The 18,649-nt window shown below is 46.9% G+C and overlaps 1 protein-coding gene and 1 non-coding gene across 2 annotated transcripts; one reads left to right on the plus strand and one right to left on the minus strand.

Moving 5' to 3' along the window:
• Positions 1–11,970: 11,970 nt before the first annotated feature.
• LOC116889559 lies at positions 11,971–12,153 on the plus strand. The gene has a single exon (XR_004386483.1). It is a non-coding gene; the product is annotated as a U2 spliceosomal RNA (small nuclear RNA).
• A 1,125-nt stretch (positions 12,154–13,278) lies between these two features.
• Positions 13,279–16,575, minus strand: Gata1 (GATA binding protein 1). The gene is made up of 5 exons (XM_032890253.1): positions 16,356–16,575; positions 15,516–15,889; positions 15,269–15,445; positions 14,098–14,223; positions 13,279–13,650 (listed from the first exon to the last, which is right to left on the minus strand). The coding sequence occupies exons 1-5, from the start codon at positions 16,573–16,575 to the stop codon at positions 13,279–13,281; spliced, it is 1,269 nt and encodes a 422-aa protein (XP_032746144.1).
• Between the last annotated feature and the right edge of the window lie 2,074 nt (positions 16,576–18,649).

The following is an 18,649-nucleotide window of genomic DNA, read 5'->3' on the forward strand; positions in this document are numbered from 1 at the left end:
AAAGATATTGTAAATTTGGTTTGTCATGGAATATCTTGCTTTCTCCATCTATGTTAATTAAGAGTTTTGCAGGATACAGTAGCCTGGGCTGGCATTTGTGTTCTCTTAGGGTCTGTATGACATCAGTCCAGGATCTTCTGGCCTTCATAGTTTCTGGCGAGAAGTCTGGTGTGATTCTGATAGGTCTGCCTTTATATGTTACTTGGCCTTTTTCCCTTACTGCTTTTAATATTCTTTCTTTATTTTGTGCGATTGGTGTTTTGACTATTATGTGACGGGAGGTGTTTCTTTTCTGGTCCAATCTATTTGGAGTTCTGTAGGCTTCTTGTATGCCTATGGCTATCTCTTTTTTTAGGTTAGGGAAGTTTTCTTCTATGATTTTGTTGAAGATATTTACTGGTCCTTTGAGCTGGGAGTCTTCACTCTCTTCTATACCTATTATCCTTAGGTTTGATCTTCTCATTGAGTCCTGCCTGGATTTCCTGTGTTTTTGGACCAGTAGCTTTTTCCGCTTTATATTATCTTTGACAGTTGAGTCAATGATTTCTATGGAATCTTCTGCCCTGAGATTCTCTTCCATCTCTGTATTCTGTTGGTGAAGCTTGTATCTACAGCTCCTTGTCTCTTCTTTTGGTTTTCTATATCCAGGGTTGTTTCCATGTGTTCTTTCTTGATTGCTTCTATTTCCATTTTTAATTCCTTCAACTGTTTGATTGTGTTTTCCTGGAATTCTTTCAGGGATTTTTGTGTCTCCTCTCTATAGGGCTTCTACTTGTTTATTTATGTTTTCCTGAATTCTTTCAGGCATTTTTATGTTCCTCTCTGTAGGCTTCTACTTGTTTATTAATGTTTTCCTGTGTTTTTCTAAGGGAGTTCTTCATGTCTTTCTTGAAGTCTTCCAGCATCATGATCAAATATGATTTTGAAACTAGATCTTGCTTTTCTGGTGTGTTTGGATATTCCATGTTTGTTTTGATGGGAGAATTGGGCTCTGATGGTGCCATGTAGTCTTGGTTTCTGTTGCTTGGGTTCCTGCATTGCCTCTATCGCCATCAGATTATCTCTAGTGTTACTTTGTTCTGCTATTTCTGACAGTGGCTAGACTGTCCTATAAGCCTGTGTGTCAGGGTGCTGTAGACCTGTTTTCCTCTCTTTCAGTCAGTTATGGGGACAGAGTGTTCTGCTTTCAGGCGTGTAGTTTTTCTCTCTACAGGTCTTCAGCTGTTCCTGTGGACCTGTGTCTTGAGTTCACCAGGCAGGTCACTTGCAGCAGAAAAGTTGGTCTTACCTGTGGTCCCGAGGCTCAAGTTCGCTCGCGGGGTGCTGCCCACGGGCTCTCTGTGGCGGCAGCAACCAGGAAGATCTGCGCCACCCTTTCCGGGAGCTTCAGTGCACCAGGGTTCCAGATGGCGTTTGGTGTTTTCCTCTGGAATCAGTAATGTGTGCAGAGTGCAGTCTCTTCTGGTTTCGCAGGCGTGTCTGCCTCTCTGAAGGTTTAGCTCTCCCTCCCACGGGATTTGGGTGCAGAGAACTGTTTATCCAGTCTGTTTCCTTCAGGTTCGGTGTCTCAGGCAGGGGTCCTGCGCTCCTGGGCCCTCCCCACGGGAACCCAGGGGCCGGTCACAGTTCCTCTTGGGCCAGGGATGTGGGCAGGGGTGGGCAGTGTTGGTGGTCTCTTCTGCTCTGCAGCCTCAGGAGTGCCCACCTGACCAGGCGGTGGTAGGTCTCTCCCACGGGGTCTGAGAGCAGAGAGCTGCTGCAGGCCGGGATCCATGGGTGTGGGACTCCCGTTAAACAAAAGAAGTGCCCTGTCCTAGAGGAATTCTGCCTCTGTGTGTCCCGATTTCACCAGGCAGGTCACTTGCAGCAGATAAGTTGGTCTTACCTGTGGTCCCAAGGCTCAAGTTCGCTCGCGGGGTGCTGCCCACGAGCTCTCTGCGGCGGCAGCCTCTCGCTGCTTTTGATAAGCTATTATGTGGAACTGTGAGCGAAATAAACCCTTTCTTCCCCAAGTTCCTTTTGGTCATGGTGTTTCATCACAGCAATAGTAACCCTGAGACAAGTCGGTCTTAGGGGCATTGCTGTGACAACCCTGACAATGTCGTTTTGGGGAGGGTGTTCATCAGTGTTTGATGAGCCGTTGTGTAAAAGGTTGGAAGATGAAACTTTTGAGGGCAATGTGGATGATAGAGGCCTGGCTTGTGAAGTGACAGAAGTTTAAAGACACAACTGGGGCCATTTGTTATTTTGAATTAATATTCTATGGTTCTGGTCAGTTGGGGCTGAAGATTTAACAAGATAGCAGAACTGCTTAAGCAAGCCCTTTGCCTTGCTGGGATTTCCAGTGCTGCTCAGGTGGAGATGAGAAATTAATGGTGATTAAGAGGAGACCAGGGCTGGGGAGATGGCTCAGCGGTTAAGAGCACTGACTGCTCCTCCAGAGGTCCTGAGTTCAATTCCCAGTAACCACATGGTGGCTCACAAACATCTGTAAAGGGATATGATGCCCTCTTCTGGTGTGTCTGAGGGGAGCAACAGTGTACTTATATATAATAAATACATAAATCTTTTTTTTTTGGTTCTTTTTTTTCGGAGCTGGGGACTGAACCCAGGGCCTTGCGCTTCCTAGGCAAGCGCTCTACCACTGAGCTAAATCCCCAACCCCAATAAATCTTAAAATAAGAGACCAACAGACAAAATATAAAATGAATCTTAATGCCGGGTGGAAGTGGTACATACATTTAGATCTTTCTAGTTTGAGGCCAGCCTGATCCACAGAGTGAGTTCCAGGACAGCCAGGGAAAGAAAGAAGAGAGAGAGAGAGAGAGAGAGAGAGAAGGAAGGAAGGAAGGAAGGAAGGAAGGAAGGAAGGAAGGAAGAAAAGCTATGTGCTATCAGCTGAGCTTGGCAGTGTCAGAGTCACTCAGGTGGTACTGGTTTTGAAGGCATGAAGGGGTCATGGAGAGCAGCTGAGGCTGGGCACTGTGAGAGGCCAGGAGAGGCCATTGTTGAAAGAGCAGCCTCAGTAGCAAATGAAACCCTAAGATTGATGGGGTCATGGAGAGAAGTTGAGGCTTGGCACCATGAAGAGCGCCTGTGAGAGGCTATTGGTGACCGTGCAGCCCAGGTGTAGCAGAGACCCCTGCATTTTTGGAGACGCCGGTACCTCGGGATGACCACCAGGAACAGTGTGTGCTGCAGAGAGCAGAGCCAGAAGGGACCCAAAGCCTCGGAGGGACCCAGGAGAACGTGAGCGAATGCCAGACAGTGGACATTGAATTCTTTATGGAATTTAGGTTTGTTTTGGTTTAATTGCAACTGTGCCCTGGTTCTTCCCTCTCGAAGTAAGAAAGTATTAATTTATTTTTGATTTTACAGGGATCCACAATTGAGAGACTCTGCATTTTAAAAGATGTTGGACTTTAAGAGAGATTGGCTATTTTAAAGAGACCGAATTTGTAATGTGTTTGCATTTGTAAAGATTGTTGTTTTTCAAAAGTTCTTCATATTTTTACTGTGAGATCTTGGGGACGAGTGAGAAAGGAAAGGCTGTGACTGAATAGTGATGTGCTTGCATGGTCAGTTGACAGATGGTCAATTGTGCTTGATAGTTTTATGTCAACTTGACACAAGTTGTAGTTGTCTGAGAGGAGGGAACTTCAATTAGGAAAACGCCCCCATAAGATCAGGTTGTAAGCCAGTGTGCTGGCACACACATTTAATCCCAGCACTTGGGAGGCAGAGGCAGGCAGATCTCTGAGTTCGAGGGCCAGCCTGCTCTACAAAGCAAGTTTCAGGGTAGCTAGAGCTACACAGAGAATACCCTGTCTCCAAAAACTAAGAAACAAACAGACAAACAAACCAAAAGAATCAAGCTGGAGAGACGGCTCAGAGGTTAAGAGCACTGACTGCTCTTCCAGAGGTCCTGAGTTCAAATCCCGTCAACCACAGGGTGGCTCACGACCATCTGTAATGAGATCTGATGCCCTCTTCTGGCACGAGGGTATCATGCAGATAGAGCACGCACATACATAAATTAAATTAAATAAAAAACAAAAACAACAGAGGTTGTAGGCCAGCCTATCAGGTATTAACTATCATGCAGATAGAGCACTTATATACATAAACTAAATAAAAAAACAAAGCAGGTTGTAAGGAACCTTGTAAGGTATTTTCTTAATTAGTGATTGATGCGGAGGGACCAGGTCATTGTGGGTGGTGCCATCCCTGGGCTGGTGGTCCTGGGTACAACTTGAAAGCAGACTGAACAAGCTCTGATGAGCGGCAGCCCTCCATGATCTCTGCTTCTGTTTCCAGGTTCCTGCCCTGCTTGAGTTCTGCCCTCTCTGCTTTTGATGATGATATGGGGCTGTGAGTGAAATAATCCCTTTCCTCCCCAAGTTGCTTTTGGTCATAGTGTTTATCACAACAATAGAAACCCTAACTCGGACAGCAAAGGTCCCACTTCTCCTTGAGGACAAGTATTCCTTTTGTGAGGACAGGGGCTTATGGATAGGGTCACATCAAGCTGCTATTTTTTTTTAAAGATTGATTTATTTTATATATGTGAGTACACTGTAGCTGACTTCGGACACACCGGAAGAGGGCATCAGATCCCATTACAGATGGTTGTGAGCCACCATGTGGTTGCTGGGAATTGAGCTCAGGACCTCTGGAAGAGTCAGTGCTCTTAACCACTGAGCCATCTCTTTATGGAGCCAAACATGCTCCTGGGAAGAGCAAAGTCAGGGAGTCTTCTTGTACTCTTGCTTCTGCAGAGAAGGACAAGTCCATGGTTTCTAGAATGTTCTAGACTATTGGTTCCTTTGAAAATTCAGAATGACGATTCATATGTGTGTGTGTCTGTGTATGCAAGTTGAGAAGGCCAGATGTCAACTTTAGATGCCTTCAATCAGTCTCTACCTTATTTTTTCAAACTCCTTTTCTCTTTGTGTGTGTATCTCTGAGTGTATGTTGGTGCACTGTATGCCCATGTGCAGAGGCCAGAGGAGGTTGTCAGATATTTGTTATATGTCTCACAATATACTCTATTCCTTCTATTCCTTTGAGATGGATTCTCCCTGAATATGGAAGTCATATGTATCTCTATCTATCTATCTAGATATCTATCTATCTATCTATCTATCTATCTATCTAATATACATATACATATATACACATATACACCAGCAAGCCCCATCCCCTACCCCAGCACTCAAGTTACAGGCATCCATGAAACCAGAACCCCTTGTCATATGAGTGTTTGTATCTGAACCCCAGCCCCCTATGGTTTTGCAGCAAGTACTCTTTTTTTTTTTTTTTTGGTTCTTTTTTTCGGAGCTGGGGATCGAACCCAGGGCCTTGCGCTTCCTAGGCAAGCGCTCTAACCACTGAGCTAAATCCCCAACCCTGCAGCAAGTACTCTTAACCATGAAGCTGTCTCTCCAGTCCCCCACCCCCTCCACCTTATTTTTAAATCTTTTTTCTTTTCTCATCAAGGTAACTATGTAGCGCTGGCTGTCCCAGAACTCCTAGGTCTCTCTGTAGACCAGGCTGGCTTTGAACTCATGAAAGATTGGCCTGCCTCTGCCTCCCAAGTGCTGAGATTAAAGCTGTGTGTCACCAGCCCCTGGTAAGATAGAGTCTGAACTTGAGCTTTCTAACTTATCTAGATTGGCTGGCCAGCAGGCCCCAGAAATCCTTCTGTTTTTGCCTCTCTGGTATGGGGATTACAGGTGCATGCTATACTGACTTTTTTTTTTTCCTTTTTTCCGGAGCTGGGAACCGAACCCAGGGCCTTGCGCTTGCTAGGCAAGCGCTCTACCACTGAGCTAAATCCCCAACCCAGTATACTGACTTTTAACATGGCATTTTAGTCATTTTTGTTATATATATGTGCCTTTATGAGTATGCCATGCTCCCTAGATCCTGGCTTTAAACAAACAAATGTTAAGTTCTGGGGATCCAACTCAAATTTTCATGCTTTCACCACAGGCATTTTAGTGCGTCATGAGCCATCTCTAGCTCCAGATTGCTAGAAAGAAGTCAGGTGGTTACCCTCGTCTGTATACACTCCATGCTTATGTTCGCAGAGACATTGGGCTGCGGGATGTGGCTCAGTTGATAGAGTGCTTGCCTAGCATTTTCAGAAGCCAGAGCTTTATATGCCTGGAATCCCTTGAGAGGTAGAGGCAGAAGGTTCAACGTCAGCCTTGGCTACATGGAAGATCAAGGTTAGCTTAAATAAGAGCGGGGTTCGTGCAGTTCCTGATCAAGGATTGTTATTAATTGAGCTAAGTATTATGCTATGCTAATTGCTAAAAGAAACTCAGGGGCTTAACAAGTGTCTTAGTGTTTCTATTGCTGTGATGAAACCCTATGACCAAAAAGCAAGCTGGGGAGGAAAGGATTTATTTGGCGTATATTGCCAAATCATACTTCATCATTGAAGGAAGTCAGGACAGGAACTCACACAGGGCTGGAACCTGGAGGCCGGAGCTGATGCAGAGGCCATGGAGGGGTGCTGCTTACTGACTTGCTTCCCCTAGCTTGCTCAGCTTGCTCTCTTATAGAATCCAGGACACGAGCCCAGGGATGGCACTGCCCACAATGGGCTGGGTCCTTTCCCACTGATCACTAATTGAGAAAATGCCTTACAGCTGGGTCACACAGGCATTTCCTCAACTGAGGCTCTTTTTCTCTGTGATGTCTCTAGTTTGTGTCAAGTAGACACAAAGCAGGGGGAGGCTAGGGAGGAAAGGTGGGAGCTAGGGCTATGATTGGAATGTAATGTGATTAAAAAGAAATTATGGGGGGCTGGGGATTTAGCTCAGTGGTAGAGCGCTTGCCTAGGAAGCACAAGGCCCTGGGTTCGGTCCCCAGCTCCGAAAAAAAGAACCAAAAAAAAAAAAAAAAGAAATTATGGGGAAGAACAGTCAGTACAAGTAAATATTTCTTTCTCACCTAAAACCCAATCAGAATGTTGACTGTTGGTAATTCATGGACCCAGAAAAATTTCATTTTATGATAACTTTCATCACTGTTAAGTTGGTGGCAGAAGTTCGCATAAGAAGCTTTTGTGGCACAGACTTAGAAGTGGTAGGTGACACTCTGCACATAATTCAAAATAATTCTTGAAAAATAATTCTATTGATTTACAAATCACAGTGGCTGACATTTGTTTTCTTTTATGCAGGGATAGGGATGGGACCCAGGGACTCAAGCATGCTAGACAAGTTCTCTGCCCCTAAGCTGCACCCTCAGCCCTGGGACAGGATTTTCTCTGTAGGTTCAAGTGTATGTTTCCTGTCTGGTCTCAGGAGAATGACTATCTTAGCTGGTAAATTAGAGACATGCAGCACTCAGGCAGAGACCAGTTCGAATCCAGCCTGGTCTGTAGAGCGAATTCCAGAACAGCCAGGGCTGTTACATAGAAAACCTGGTCTAGAAGAAAAACAAAACAAACAAAAGATGTTTGAGGCATCGCGGAGGAAGAGGGAAGGATGTGAAGGAACTACTTTTCTATTTTTCTATACATATTAAGATATGTGATTATAGCCTGGAGGGATGTCTCAGTGGTTAAGAGCACTGACTGCTCTTCCAGAGGTCCTGAGTTCAAATCCCAGCAACCACATGGTGCCTCACAACCATCTGTAATGAGATCTGATGCCCTCTTCTGGTGTGTCTGAAGACAGTGACAGTGTACTTACATACATAAAATAAATTAATTAAAAAAAAAGAATACTAACTGCTCTTCCAGAGGTCCTGAGTTCAAATCCCAGCAACCACATGGTGGCTCACAACTGTCTGTAATGGGATCTGATGCCCTCTTCTGGTGTGTCTGAAGACAGCTACAGTGTACTCATATACGTAAAATAAATAAAAAAAATTAAAAATCCCAAGCTGGAGAGATGGTTCAGTGGGTAAGAGCACTGACTGCTCTTCCAGAGGTCCTGAGTTCAAATCCCAGGAACCACATGGTGGCTCACAACCATCTGTAATGGGATCTGATGCCCTCTTCTGGTGAGTGTGAAGACAGCTACAGTGTACTTATATAGAATAAATAAATCTTTAAAGCCAGAACAGTGGCTTTCAGTGGTTGGTTAAGTCAGAGGATTACACTATAATAAGCCAGGTGTCACGTATGACAACTTTAGCCCTGAAGGTTATGGACCAATGCCTTTTGCCACATGGATGTTCCTCGTGTCTCCTCTTTTAGGAGAATGAGATCTGCGCATGTTTCTGTTAATGTCTGTTCCCATTTTATTTATGCGTCCGTTTTTACAGGCGATGCTTCTAAAACCATAGTATTGCATACTGCCATTTGCTTCCGTGGACCATCATGGTGCCACAAGACAAGCAATGCTCTTGCTTTAACTCTTCTGCATTTAAAAACCTTGGTGCCCAACATAAAATAGTTTACAACATAGTTACAACCCACAGGAACCACCTAGTGTAAAAATATCCCAAAGATTCACCGAATAATCATTTTTCAAAAATCCTGGTGTTTCTGTACAGTATTGGAACAAAGTTCCTGGAAATAAACAGATTATGAAATCCTGTATGTGTCAAGTTGAAGGTTCTAATGCAAGTTCCAGACAAATGTCTATGGCAATTCAGATTGTGGCTTATGTGGCTTCTTTTCCTGGCATGCATGCATATGTGTCTGTGTACGTGTGTTACTGTGTGTAGAGGGGAATGTGCATGGGTGTAAAGCCCAGGGCATAACTTCAGGTGTTGTTTGTCAGACACAGCACATTTTTATGATAGTCTCTCTCACTGGTTGGGACCTCGGCAAATAGGCTAAGTGAATTTGCCAGGAAGCTCCAGGGGTTTGCCTGTTTCCATCAGTACTGGGATTATAAGTAGGCTCCCCCAAGATGACCTGTTTTACCAGAGTTCTGGGGATCAAATTGAGGTCTTGGTCTTAGTGAAATCTCACCATGTTGTCCAGGCTAGCCCAAATTCTCGGCCTCAGGGATCCTTCTGTCTCAGCCTTCTGAGTAGCTAGGGCATATACCAGGGATATAGCTTAGCATGTAATTTACTTAGCATATACTAGAAGGAAGAATGGGAGAGACGGAGGAAGGGATAGAGGGAGGGAGAGAAAACACAAGACATTTTACACCTGGGGATGTAGTTACTGCTAGTGTTTTACCTAGGACATGTGAGGCCCCAGGTCGCATCTCTGGTACTATAAACAATAACAACAAAACCCAGAAGCCAAATGGTTTGGACTTCAAGTGTGTGCCCTCACGTCCAGATTGGAATCTGGATTACTTAACAAGAACAAGACAGTTTTGGTGTTTTCATATTGATTCACTCCTTAGGTCCATCTAAAAAGATTAATTGAAGGTTCCTATTGAGCTTAAAGGCAGAGTTTCTCTACAGCTCCGGGTGGAGCTTCTTGGAATCATACAGTCCTGTGAGGAGCTTGCACTGTGGTTACTTCCAAGACTGTTTCTCATTTCAGTTCAAAACAGTGGGCCCACGGGACTATAGCCGTGCTGTGTGCCTTCAATGCCAGCCCCAGGAGGCGGAGGCAGACGGATCTCTGAGGTTTTTTTTTTTTAAAGATTTATTTATTTACTTAATGTATATAAGCACACTGTAGCTGTCTTCAGACACACCCAACCCCATTACAGATGGTTGTGAGCCACCATGTGGTTGCTGGGAATTGAACTCAGGACCTCTGGAAGAGCAGTCGGTGCTCTTAACCGCTGAGCCATCTCTCCAGCCCCCGGATCTCTGAGTTTTGAGGCCAGCTTGGTCTACTGATTGAGTTCCAGGACACAGAGAAACCCTTTCAAAACACAAAATGAAACAATACAGTGGAATCTCATACAGATTAAAGCAAGCCTTTCAGGGTAAGGCCTGGCCAGGCTTGCTTCGGAGAACTCAAAGGTCCTGCTTCTGATCCTCTTGCTTCTTCTGTCTCCAGGTGCTGGAATTACAGGTATTTGCCACAGTGCCTTTCTGTGCTTGTATGTGCATGTGCGGTGCTGGGGGTTGAACTCAGGGCTTAAGCAAATGCCCTGTCAACGGAGATACATCCCCAGGCCTTTCAAAGGCTTCTTGCTTAAATGTCTATACTGTTGATTCTAGTAGTTAACGCTGCTAACCAGTCCCATGGCTTTTCTTTACCACATAAATGTAACCCATACATAGCCTTGCACATTCTTGGCAAGTGCTCTTTCAGTGAGCTGCATTCTCGATAGGAGACCATTTCTAGAGAGACTCAAGTTCCTAGAAAATGTAAGAGCTCACATTGCTGTAAAGGAGAGACGAGTTTCTTTTGAAAAAAGAAAAAGTTTCTGTTGAGGTTCAGAAAAAGGGTTTGCTACACAGTCGGGTCAGCTGTCCTGAGACAGCTTCTTGTAACGGTCAGGACAGGGAGCCTTGTGAGGTACTATCACAGGGCAGCCATGCAGTAAGCAGTGAAGCCACGGTTCTTAAAGAAGACTGGCAGGGCTCACAGGAGAGACTCAACACAGCTATCCCCGCTATTATTTCTGACAGGATCTTGCTATGTAGGCCAAGCTGGCTTTTTGTAAGCAACAGATTAATTCATTTTATGTACATGGTGTTTTGCCTGTCTGTATGTGCATGCCTGGTATTGAAGGAGAGGCCCCAAATCTTCTAGAAATGGTGTTAAAGGTGCTTGAGTGCTGGAATCCAACCTGGGCCTTCCAGGAAGAGTAACCAGTGTTCTGAACTCTCTCCAACACCCTCTGCCGTTTCGTTTTGAGACAGGGTCTCAGTATGTAGCCCTAGCTGGCCCAGACCAGGCTGGCTTTGTATCCATAGACATCCGCCTGCCTCTGCAGGAGGCTGTGCTGGGATTATAGTCAAGTGTCACTATGCCCAGCTCAGAAAGGCCTTTTTTGAATAAGTTCTAAACAAAAGTCTGTGTTACAAGTTGAATCCTGGGTTCTGCAGTACTGGAAGGTGGGAAGTCTGCGTTGCTGTCCAGGTAGTGGTCTTATCACTGACAATGAAAGCAAAAACCTCTACACGTGACCAGAGTTCCTGGAGCAGCTGAGAATGGAAATTTCTATAGAGAAAAGTCAGATCTGCCAAAAGTCAGAAATCACTTTGTCAGAGTGAGCTATATTTTTTTTCTTTTTTTTTTTTTTTTTTTTTTAGGAGCTGGGGACCGAACCCAGGGCCTTGTGCTTGCTAGGCAAGTGCTCTACCACTGAGCTAAATCCCCAACCCCGTGAGCTATATTTAAAATGCTTCATGGAGGGCAGAGAGGCAGTCCAGTGGTATGGAGGTCCAGACATAATCAGAGAGATTGAGGCTCGCTGGGGTCCCAGGGCGGGCATCCCTTTCATGGGTGGGGGTGATATAGCGGATCAGCCATTACTGCCTGTGATCAGAGATTCCTGAATGGGCAAAGGTAAGGACTGCTGCTCTTATCCAGATCAGGATAGGCTCCCTGTGAATTATTCGAGAAAGGGCCCCCTTCCAGGTGCAGTGGCTCATGCCTGAAGCCCCAGCATCTGCAAGGCTGAAGCAGGAGGATTGCCATGAGTTCAAGGCTAGAATTTGGGATACTTCCTGAGCAGAAAGACAACCTGGGTCACATACAGAGTTGAGACACTGACTCAGAAAAATCGAGAAAAACAAAACAACTAGACAGAAGCTTGAACTGCAATGCCAAGTTTGAGGCCAGCCTGGGCTGCATGAGACCACAGGAGAGGAGAGGAAGATAAGGAAAAACTGGGAGATGGAGGGACAGAGGGAAAGCAAGAAAGGAGACAGAGAGGGAATAAGGGAGGGGGAGAGGGAGTTTATAGGGGTGAAGAAGAGGTCTAGTTCCATAGGGTCTCAGAGCACTGTGCTTCCTTCACCAGTCATGGCAGCTGCTTCTATGAGGGTGTAAACCTGGGATCTCTTAGCAAAACAAGACCAGGAACCTATATGACAGCAGTTCTGAGTAGACTTGCTATTCTGATAAGGGATGTCATCGCTTCTCGGCCTTTTGGCTAAGATCAAGTGCAGATAAGGGGTATCTGCAAGGTGTGAGAGCTGAGCTTCTTTTGGGGCCAGGTATATATGTGTATGTGTATATATGGTGTATATATATATATATATATATATATATGGCTTTTTTTTTTTTTTTTTTTTGAGCTGAGGGACCGAACCCAGGGCCTTAAGCTTCCTGAGCAAAGCGCTCTACCACTGAGCTAAATCTAACCCCTATATGGCTTTTTATAGAGCCATAGCCATTCTAGATTGTCTCTAAAAGGAATACAATTATTTTTATTTTTGAGATCAGATCTCTCCCCCCTCACTTCCCCTCCCCTCTTCCACTATGTAGCCCTTGATGGCCTTGGATTCATGACAATCCTACCACTTGAGTTCTTGCTCAGTTTTTCAAAGGTGACAAGTCATCAGACTTTGTGTCTAGTATAAACGTTGTCACACTGTGTCCACGATGGCCCAGAGTCCTGTACAACCACACCTCTACAGCCTTACATGTCTCCTCACCTGTTAACTGCACAAACAGCTCCACATGCTGTTAACCTGCAGCTTGGTGACACCCTTGCCATCTCACATTACCTCACCCACAAGTAGCCAGTCATTCACCATCTTAGAATGACATATGGAGCCACCTGGATGCCAGCCACAAGACTTCAAATGCACAGTTCTGTTTGTGCGTCCTGAGTTTTGCTCGTGAAGTATTATCCCTGCTACCTCATCCAGTAGTCATGTATGTCAGTTGGATGCTATCATCAAAGAACCATAGACACCGCTCTGGACACCACTTGACATTGACATTTATTTAGCCAAATACCAGCTCACAGTCTCCAGGTTCAGGTCTTTGGTGGTTTTATTTTACAAAATCTTTGAGGGTACAGGGCAAGGAGATGGTTGGGCTGTAAAGGCTGGTGGCTCTAAGAGGAGGAAGAAACAGGCGTGGTAGCAGATGCCTGTGATTCTAGCACTCGGGAACTGAGGCAGGAGAATCTCAAGTTTGAGGTTAGTCTGACTACTACATAGGAATTCAAAGCCAGCCTGGGCTGCATAGTGAAACCCTGTCTCAAAACAAAAACAAAACTGAAACAAAGGAAAATGTCAAGCATGGTGATATATGCCTTTAATCTCAGTACTTGGGAGGTAGAGGCAGGAGAATGGGAAATTTGGGGTCACCCTTAGCTACATAGTTCACAGGTAGCCTGAGCTACACAAGATCCTGTCTCCAAAAAATAAAGGTGGGGGAGGAGGGGAGCATCTCCTCTGCCACAAGGCCAAAGGCCATTTTGTGTACCTTCAAGAACTGAGTGGAGACACTACACTAGTGCTGGTGGTGGTAGGCACAGGACCTGGGGGGAAGGAGGCCGTAGGCGATCCCAGCAGAGGTCCAGGGAAAGACATAAGATGGCTGACAGGCCCTGACAGCACCACAGGTCCCAGGCCCTGGTAGAGATGGGCAGTACCTGCAGTGCCCAGTGTCAAGCCTGAGGCCACCTCTCCGCAATTACCACCACTGCTGCCACCAGCTACCACCATGAAGCCACCAGCTGGTCCTTCAGCCGCTCCTGCTCCGGCCAGACTTGAGCCCCGCTTCTTTTTCCCTTTTCCAGATGCCTTGCGGTTCCTCGTCTGGATTCCATCTTTCCTCATGGTCAGTGGGCGGTTCACCTGTAGAAAGGGAGATGACAGGGTTACCAGCTCCAACCCTTTGTGCTAATATATCTGGGCTAGGGACAGCCTCTTAAGGCCACTTTTTAACAACAGGGAATTGGTTCAATGGCTAGAGTACCATACCCAGTGTGGGATGGGGAAGTGAAACCTGGGGTTGTATGGCCCTGATCACAGCTCAGAATATCCTGCTGTACTGGTAAGAGGCTTTAGAGCATGGGAGTGAAAGGTAGTGGACGTGACAAGGAGAGAGAGGACGGATGGAAGGAAGCTTGAGGTGTCAGCCGTGGAAAGGGGGAGGAGAAGCAAACACACGAGTTCTGAGAAGAGACAAAGGAGCAAAGAGGGAGGAAGCAAAGGCAGAGGAAGATAGCTCAAGGTAGATGCGGGCTGGGTGAGGAGCTGGGAGTGCGCTGTGAGGGCGGAAGAGCACAAAGGCCAGCACACCTGGTGCAGCTTGTAGTAGAGGCCACAGGCATTGCACACCGGGTCCCCACTGGCATTCCTCCGCCAGAGTGTCGTGGTGGTTGTTTGACAGTTAGTGCATTGGGTGCCTGCTCGCTTGCTGACAATCTGAGGGATAAAAACACAGGACATGAGTGCTTGGGGGAGGTAGAAGTCAGGGACAGGGCCTTACAGGGCCTGAGAAAAGAGTTGAAGGGGTGAGAGGCATATGGAAGGCAAGGGTTTCCATCTGGGATTAGAAATATATCCATCTGTTTATGTATCTATGTATGTATATATCTATGTATCTATCTGTTGAGACAGGGTTTTACTGTGTAGCCCTGGCTATCCTGGAACTTGCTCTGTAGACCAGGCTGGCCTCGAGCTCATAAGGGATCCACCAACCTCTGCCTCCTAAATGCTGGCATTAAAGGCGTGCACCAGCACTGCCCAGCAAGGTGTTTATTCTATAATCTATGTGAGATTTCTTCTAACTCTAGTTTTCGACTTTGACTACATATCAGAATATCTTGGAAGAAGACAGAGGTGTAACCCTGGCACTCAAGAGACAGGAGGACCATAACAAATTAAAACCCAGTGGAGTATACATAGCAACCAGACCACCCAGGACTATATAGCAAGGCCCCATTTCAAACAAAAACCAAACCAACCAACCAACCAACAAATAAATCAGAAAAAAGAAACACCAAAACAAAACAAAAAAACAAAACACAAGAATCTTTTGAGAAGCTATAAAGATTCCTGGAGCTGGGGGTATAACACTGCAGTAGAGTGCCTGCCTAGCAGTGCATGAGGCCTTGGGCTCCATCCCTAACACAAAAACGAACTCCTGTTGCCCAGTTCAATGAAGTAATCACTTCTGGAAGAAGGGATCCTGGGAGTTTACAATATGAACCCTAAGTAAACACCCCTCTGTTAAGAGTGAAGGTGAAGGCTTCCGGGCAAGTTGAGGACAGGGTTTCTGTTTGAAGCCTCAGATGGGGGTTCCAGTTCTAGGTAGGTAGCAGGGTTCCTGCACAGGAAAGGGATGGATGGTCCCCTATGGGGAAAGGCTGAGGGTAAGAATGCTATGTGTGGAGACAAGTATGAGTTGGATGGGGTTCTTATCTTGGGCAAGAACAAGTCTGTCCTATCAGGCAACCTGTAGTCTTACCATTCGCTTCTTGGGCCGGATGAGAGGCCGGTTCTGACCATTCATCTTGTGATACAAGCCACAAGCATTGCACAGGTAGTGACCTGTCCTGTCCCTCCGCCACAGTGGAGTAGCCGTTGCTCCACAGTTCACACACTCTCTGGCCTCTGGTAGATGGAGAGAAAAGGAAAAACAAGGCTCAGCTTGGCCCCGTCGTGAGTCACTGTAGCCCAACTCAACCTCTGGTCCCTTTTGAGAGCCTTACCACAAGGGCCAATGGTAGGCTTCCAGGAAACTTGGGGGAAGAATAGGCTGCCGAGCTGAGAGGGCTCCCAGTGGGAGAGAAGAAAGGACTGGGAAAGTCAGCTCCCCCATAAGCACTGCTGGTGACAGGGAGTGATGTAGGCAGTGCAGTCCCCAGGGTCAGGAGGTCTGGACTCAGCCGCTCCGTCTTCAAGGTTTCCAAGAATGTATTGTTGTTCTTCCCATCTGGGTCTTCCAGGGTCTGGGAAGGGGCATCCTCATGACTGGGACACACAGTTGAGGCAGGGTAGAGCGCCGTCTTGCTATAGGCCCAGCTAGCATAAGGTGAGCTCCCTGGGATTCCCTCCATATTGTTGAGCAGCGGGTACACCTGAAAGACTGTTGAAAGGGTACAGAGAGGGAAAGAAAAGAACAGCAATAAACCTAAGGCAATCCTACTCTTACAGTGAAATGGTGGTGTTCATCAGTCCCAACATGGCAGCTAGTTTTCCCGGTCTTCCTACAACAGTCTCTTCTCTAGGTGACTCCTGAGTTCTATGTCCCTCTGGTCACTTTAGCAAGGACAATCCCCTCCATCCCTTTTTGATCTATTGAGAGTGGGAGGCTGCAGGTCAAGTGACAAAGGCGGCAGCTTCGTACACACTTCCAGCCTGGCTTCTCAGTGTGCTCACTCCAGTATGGTGGACCGAGAGGGAGGACTGGTGTTCCCAGACAAACAGGGGGCAGTTGTCATCCATCCACCAGAGCTAACTTCCCGGGATGACCTCCTCAAAGAACTGTGACCAGCTAACCTTCTCCATGGCAACCCTGACAGCTTTTGCCAAGACAGCCACCCAGCAGTTACCTGGGGAGTGTCTGTAGGCCTCAGCTTCTCTGTAGTAGGCCAGTGCCGTGGCTGCTGCCGTGGCTGCATTTGGAGAAGTGGAGGAAGATGCTGTATCCAAACCCTCGGGCCCAGTGGAAAAGAAACCCGCTGAGTCTGATGTCGAGGACACCAGGGCAGAATCCACAAACTGGGGCAAGGGTTCCGAGGTCCCCAAGGCCCCTAGACCAGGAAAATCCATGTGGACACTGGGGTTTAACCTGTGAGGACAGGAAGGGTTGTGAGACACAGAAATCCTGTCTGCCCTCCTTTCTTTCTCTTCCTCCAAGTCAGTCACCTGAAACTTTATGTCTCCTTTCTGGATCTCAGATTCTTTTCCTGTCTTCCCTTAGCTCCCTCCCTAGGCTGCCATCTCTCCTGTCTCTTTCCCCATTGTCCTTTTCTACCCCTCTTCCTGTGGGCTCTTTCCCCATCCTCTCATTGCCTCACTCATCTGTCCCTTCCCTCCACCCTCAACTATTCCCTCAGCTGGCTGCCAGAGTCTATCCTCTTCCTCAAGTTCTATCCCACTTCCCGTCCCCCTCATCCCCATGTCTTCCTTCTTCTCTCCTTTTTCCTTCCCCCTTTCCTCTTTCCGCTGTCTTGTGTCCTCTTCCTTTCTCTGTTCTTCCCTTCCCTCGCGCCCCTTTCTTCCTGTCCCTCCTTTTCATGTACCACATTTCTCTTCCTCTTTCTGTGTCTCTTTCCTTCCTCCTTTCCTTTCCTTCTAACCTTCCTCTTTCTCCTGCTACTGTGAGCCTTCAACTCTCTTTCTCCCATTCTTCAAGGCCACCTCCTCTATTTCCTCTTCTTTTCTCTCTTCCCCTTCCTTTCTCGCCTATAGAGGCAGAATGCAGGACCAAGATCCCTTGGAGCCCTTGACAGCTCCCTTAGGAGGTTGGGGTTCACCCTTCTGTGTTCCCCAACTTCATCCCTATCTGTTGTATCTTGCCATCTGACTTTCTCAGAAACCCCATGGTTTCCGGCTTTCTCCCCTCCCCCACCTCAGTTGTGTCTGCAGACAGAAGGCCCCATTAGTTCCTCCCTGCTTTATGGGGGGGTCAGTACTCCTGCCCCCACAGCTTATCTCTGCCATCCCCGCCCAACTTTTGAAATCACCCCAAAGCTACTGGCTTCCTCTGAGAAGAGTGACAGGTGGGTGGGGAGAAGGGTCTGTTTTCAGGAACCTTCAAGTCTCACCACTCCCAGACCTCAGTTTCCCCACCTGCTATATTGGAGGTGATACCTGAAGCACCGAGCGCTGATCCTTTCCCTCTGTCTATATTGCATGGCTGTTTCTTTAGCTCCGTCTGCCTGGGTCAGTTGTCGGTTGGTCTCTCTCTCTCTCTCTCTCTCTCTCTCTCTCTCTCTCTCTCTCTCTGTTGTCGGTTGGTCTCTCTCTCTCTCTCTGTTGTCGGTTGGTCTCTCTCTCTCTCTCTCTGTTGTCGGTTGGTCTCTCTCTCTCTCTGTTGTCGGTTGGTCTCTCTCTCTCTCTCTCTCTCTCTCTCTCTCTTGTTGGTTCTCTCTCTCTCTCTGTTGTCGGTTGGTCTCTCTCTCTCTCTTTGTCAGTTGGTCTCTCTCTCTCTCTCTCTCTCTCTCTCTCTCTCTCTCTCCCCCTCTCCCTCTCTCCCTCCCCCCCTCATATGACAGAGGACAAACGTGGGTGTTGGTTCTCACCGTCCACCTCCTTTTTTAGAGGGTCTCCTCTATTTCCACTGTGTGTACCGGAATAAGCCTGTAAGCTTCCCGTGTTCTCTTCTATGTCCCTTTGCCCAAAACTATGCTGAAACCACAGACGTGCGTGGTACCGTGCCAATATAGGAGCTGGACATCAGGATCTTAGTCAGCAAGCAATTTATCCTCGGAGGCCCCTCCCACACTTCTCGGGTATATCTTGCCCTCTTTCTATGCTTTTATGAGTTTGTGTCATGCCCTCCCCTCTTCTTTGGCCATCCATGTCTATCTTTCTCTAATGTCTTCCCATCTTTATTCACATTTGTTTATGTCTGTGTCTTTCTCAGCTTGCCTTCTGTGTTGTTTCTCTTGCTTCCTCCTAGACTATGTATTCCTGAACGTCTCTCAATCCTTCCCAGCCTGTATCTCTTGCTGCCTCCCAGTGCCTCTTCCAATTTCTGTTTCCGAACCATGAATTCTTACTATTCTTATATCCATCAATGTGCCTTACTACACACAGTTTGCGGCCCAGGAAAAGGAGTCAAAGCGGCGCCTCTGCCTGACAGATTGATAGCCTTGGGGGCGGTGGAAGTGAAAGCCAT

Source organism: Rattus rattus, chromosome X, assembly GCF_011064425.1.
Source record: "Rattus rattus isolate New Zealand chromosome X, Rrattus_CSIRO_v1, whole genome shotgun sequence".
NCBI classification, from domain to species: domain Eukaryota; kingdom Metazoa; phylum Chordata; class Mammalia; order Rodentia; family Muridae; genus Rattus; species Rattus rattus.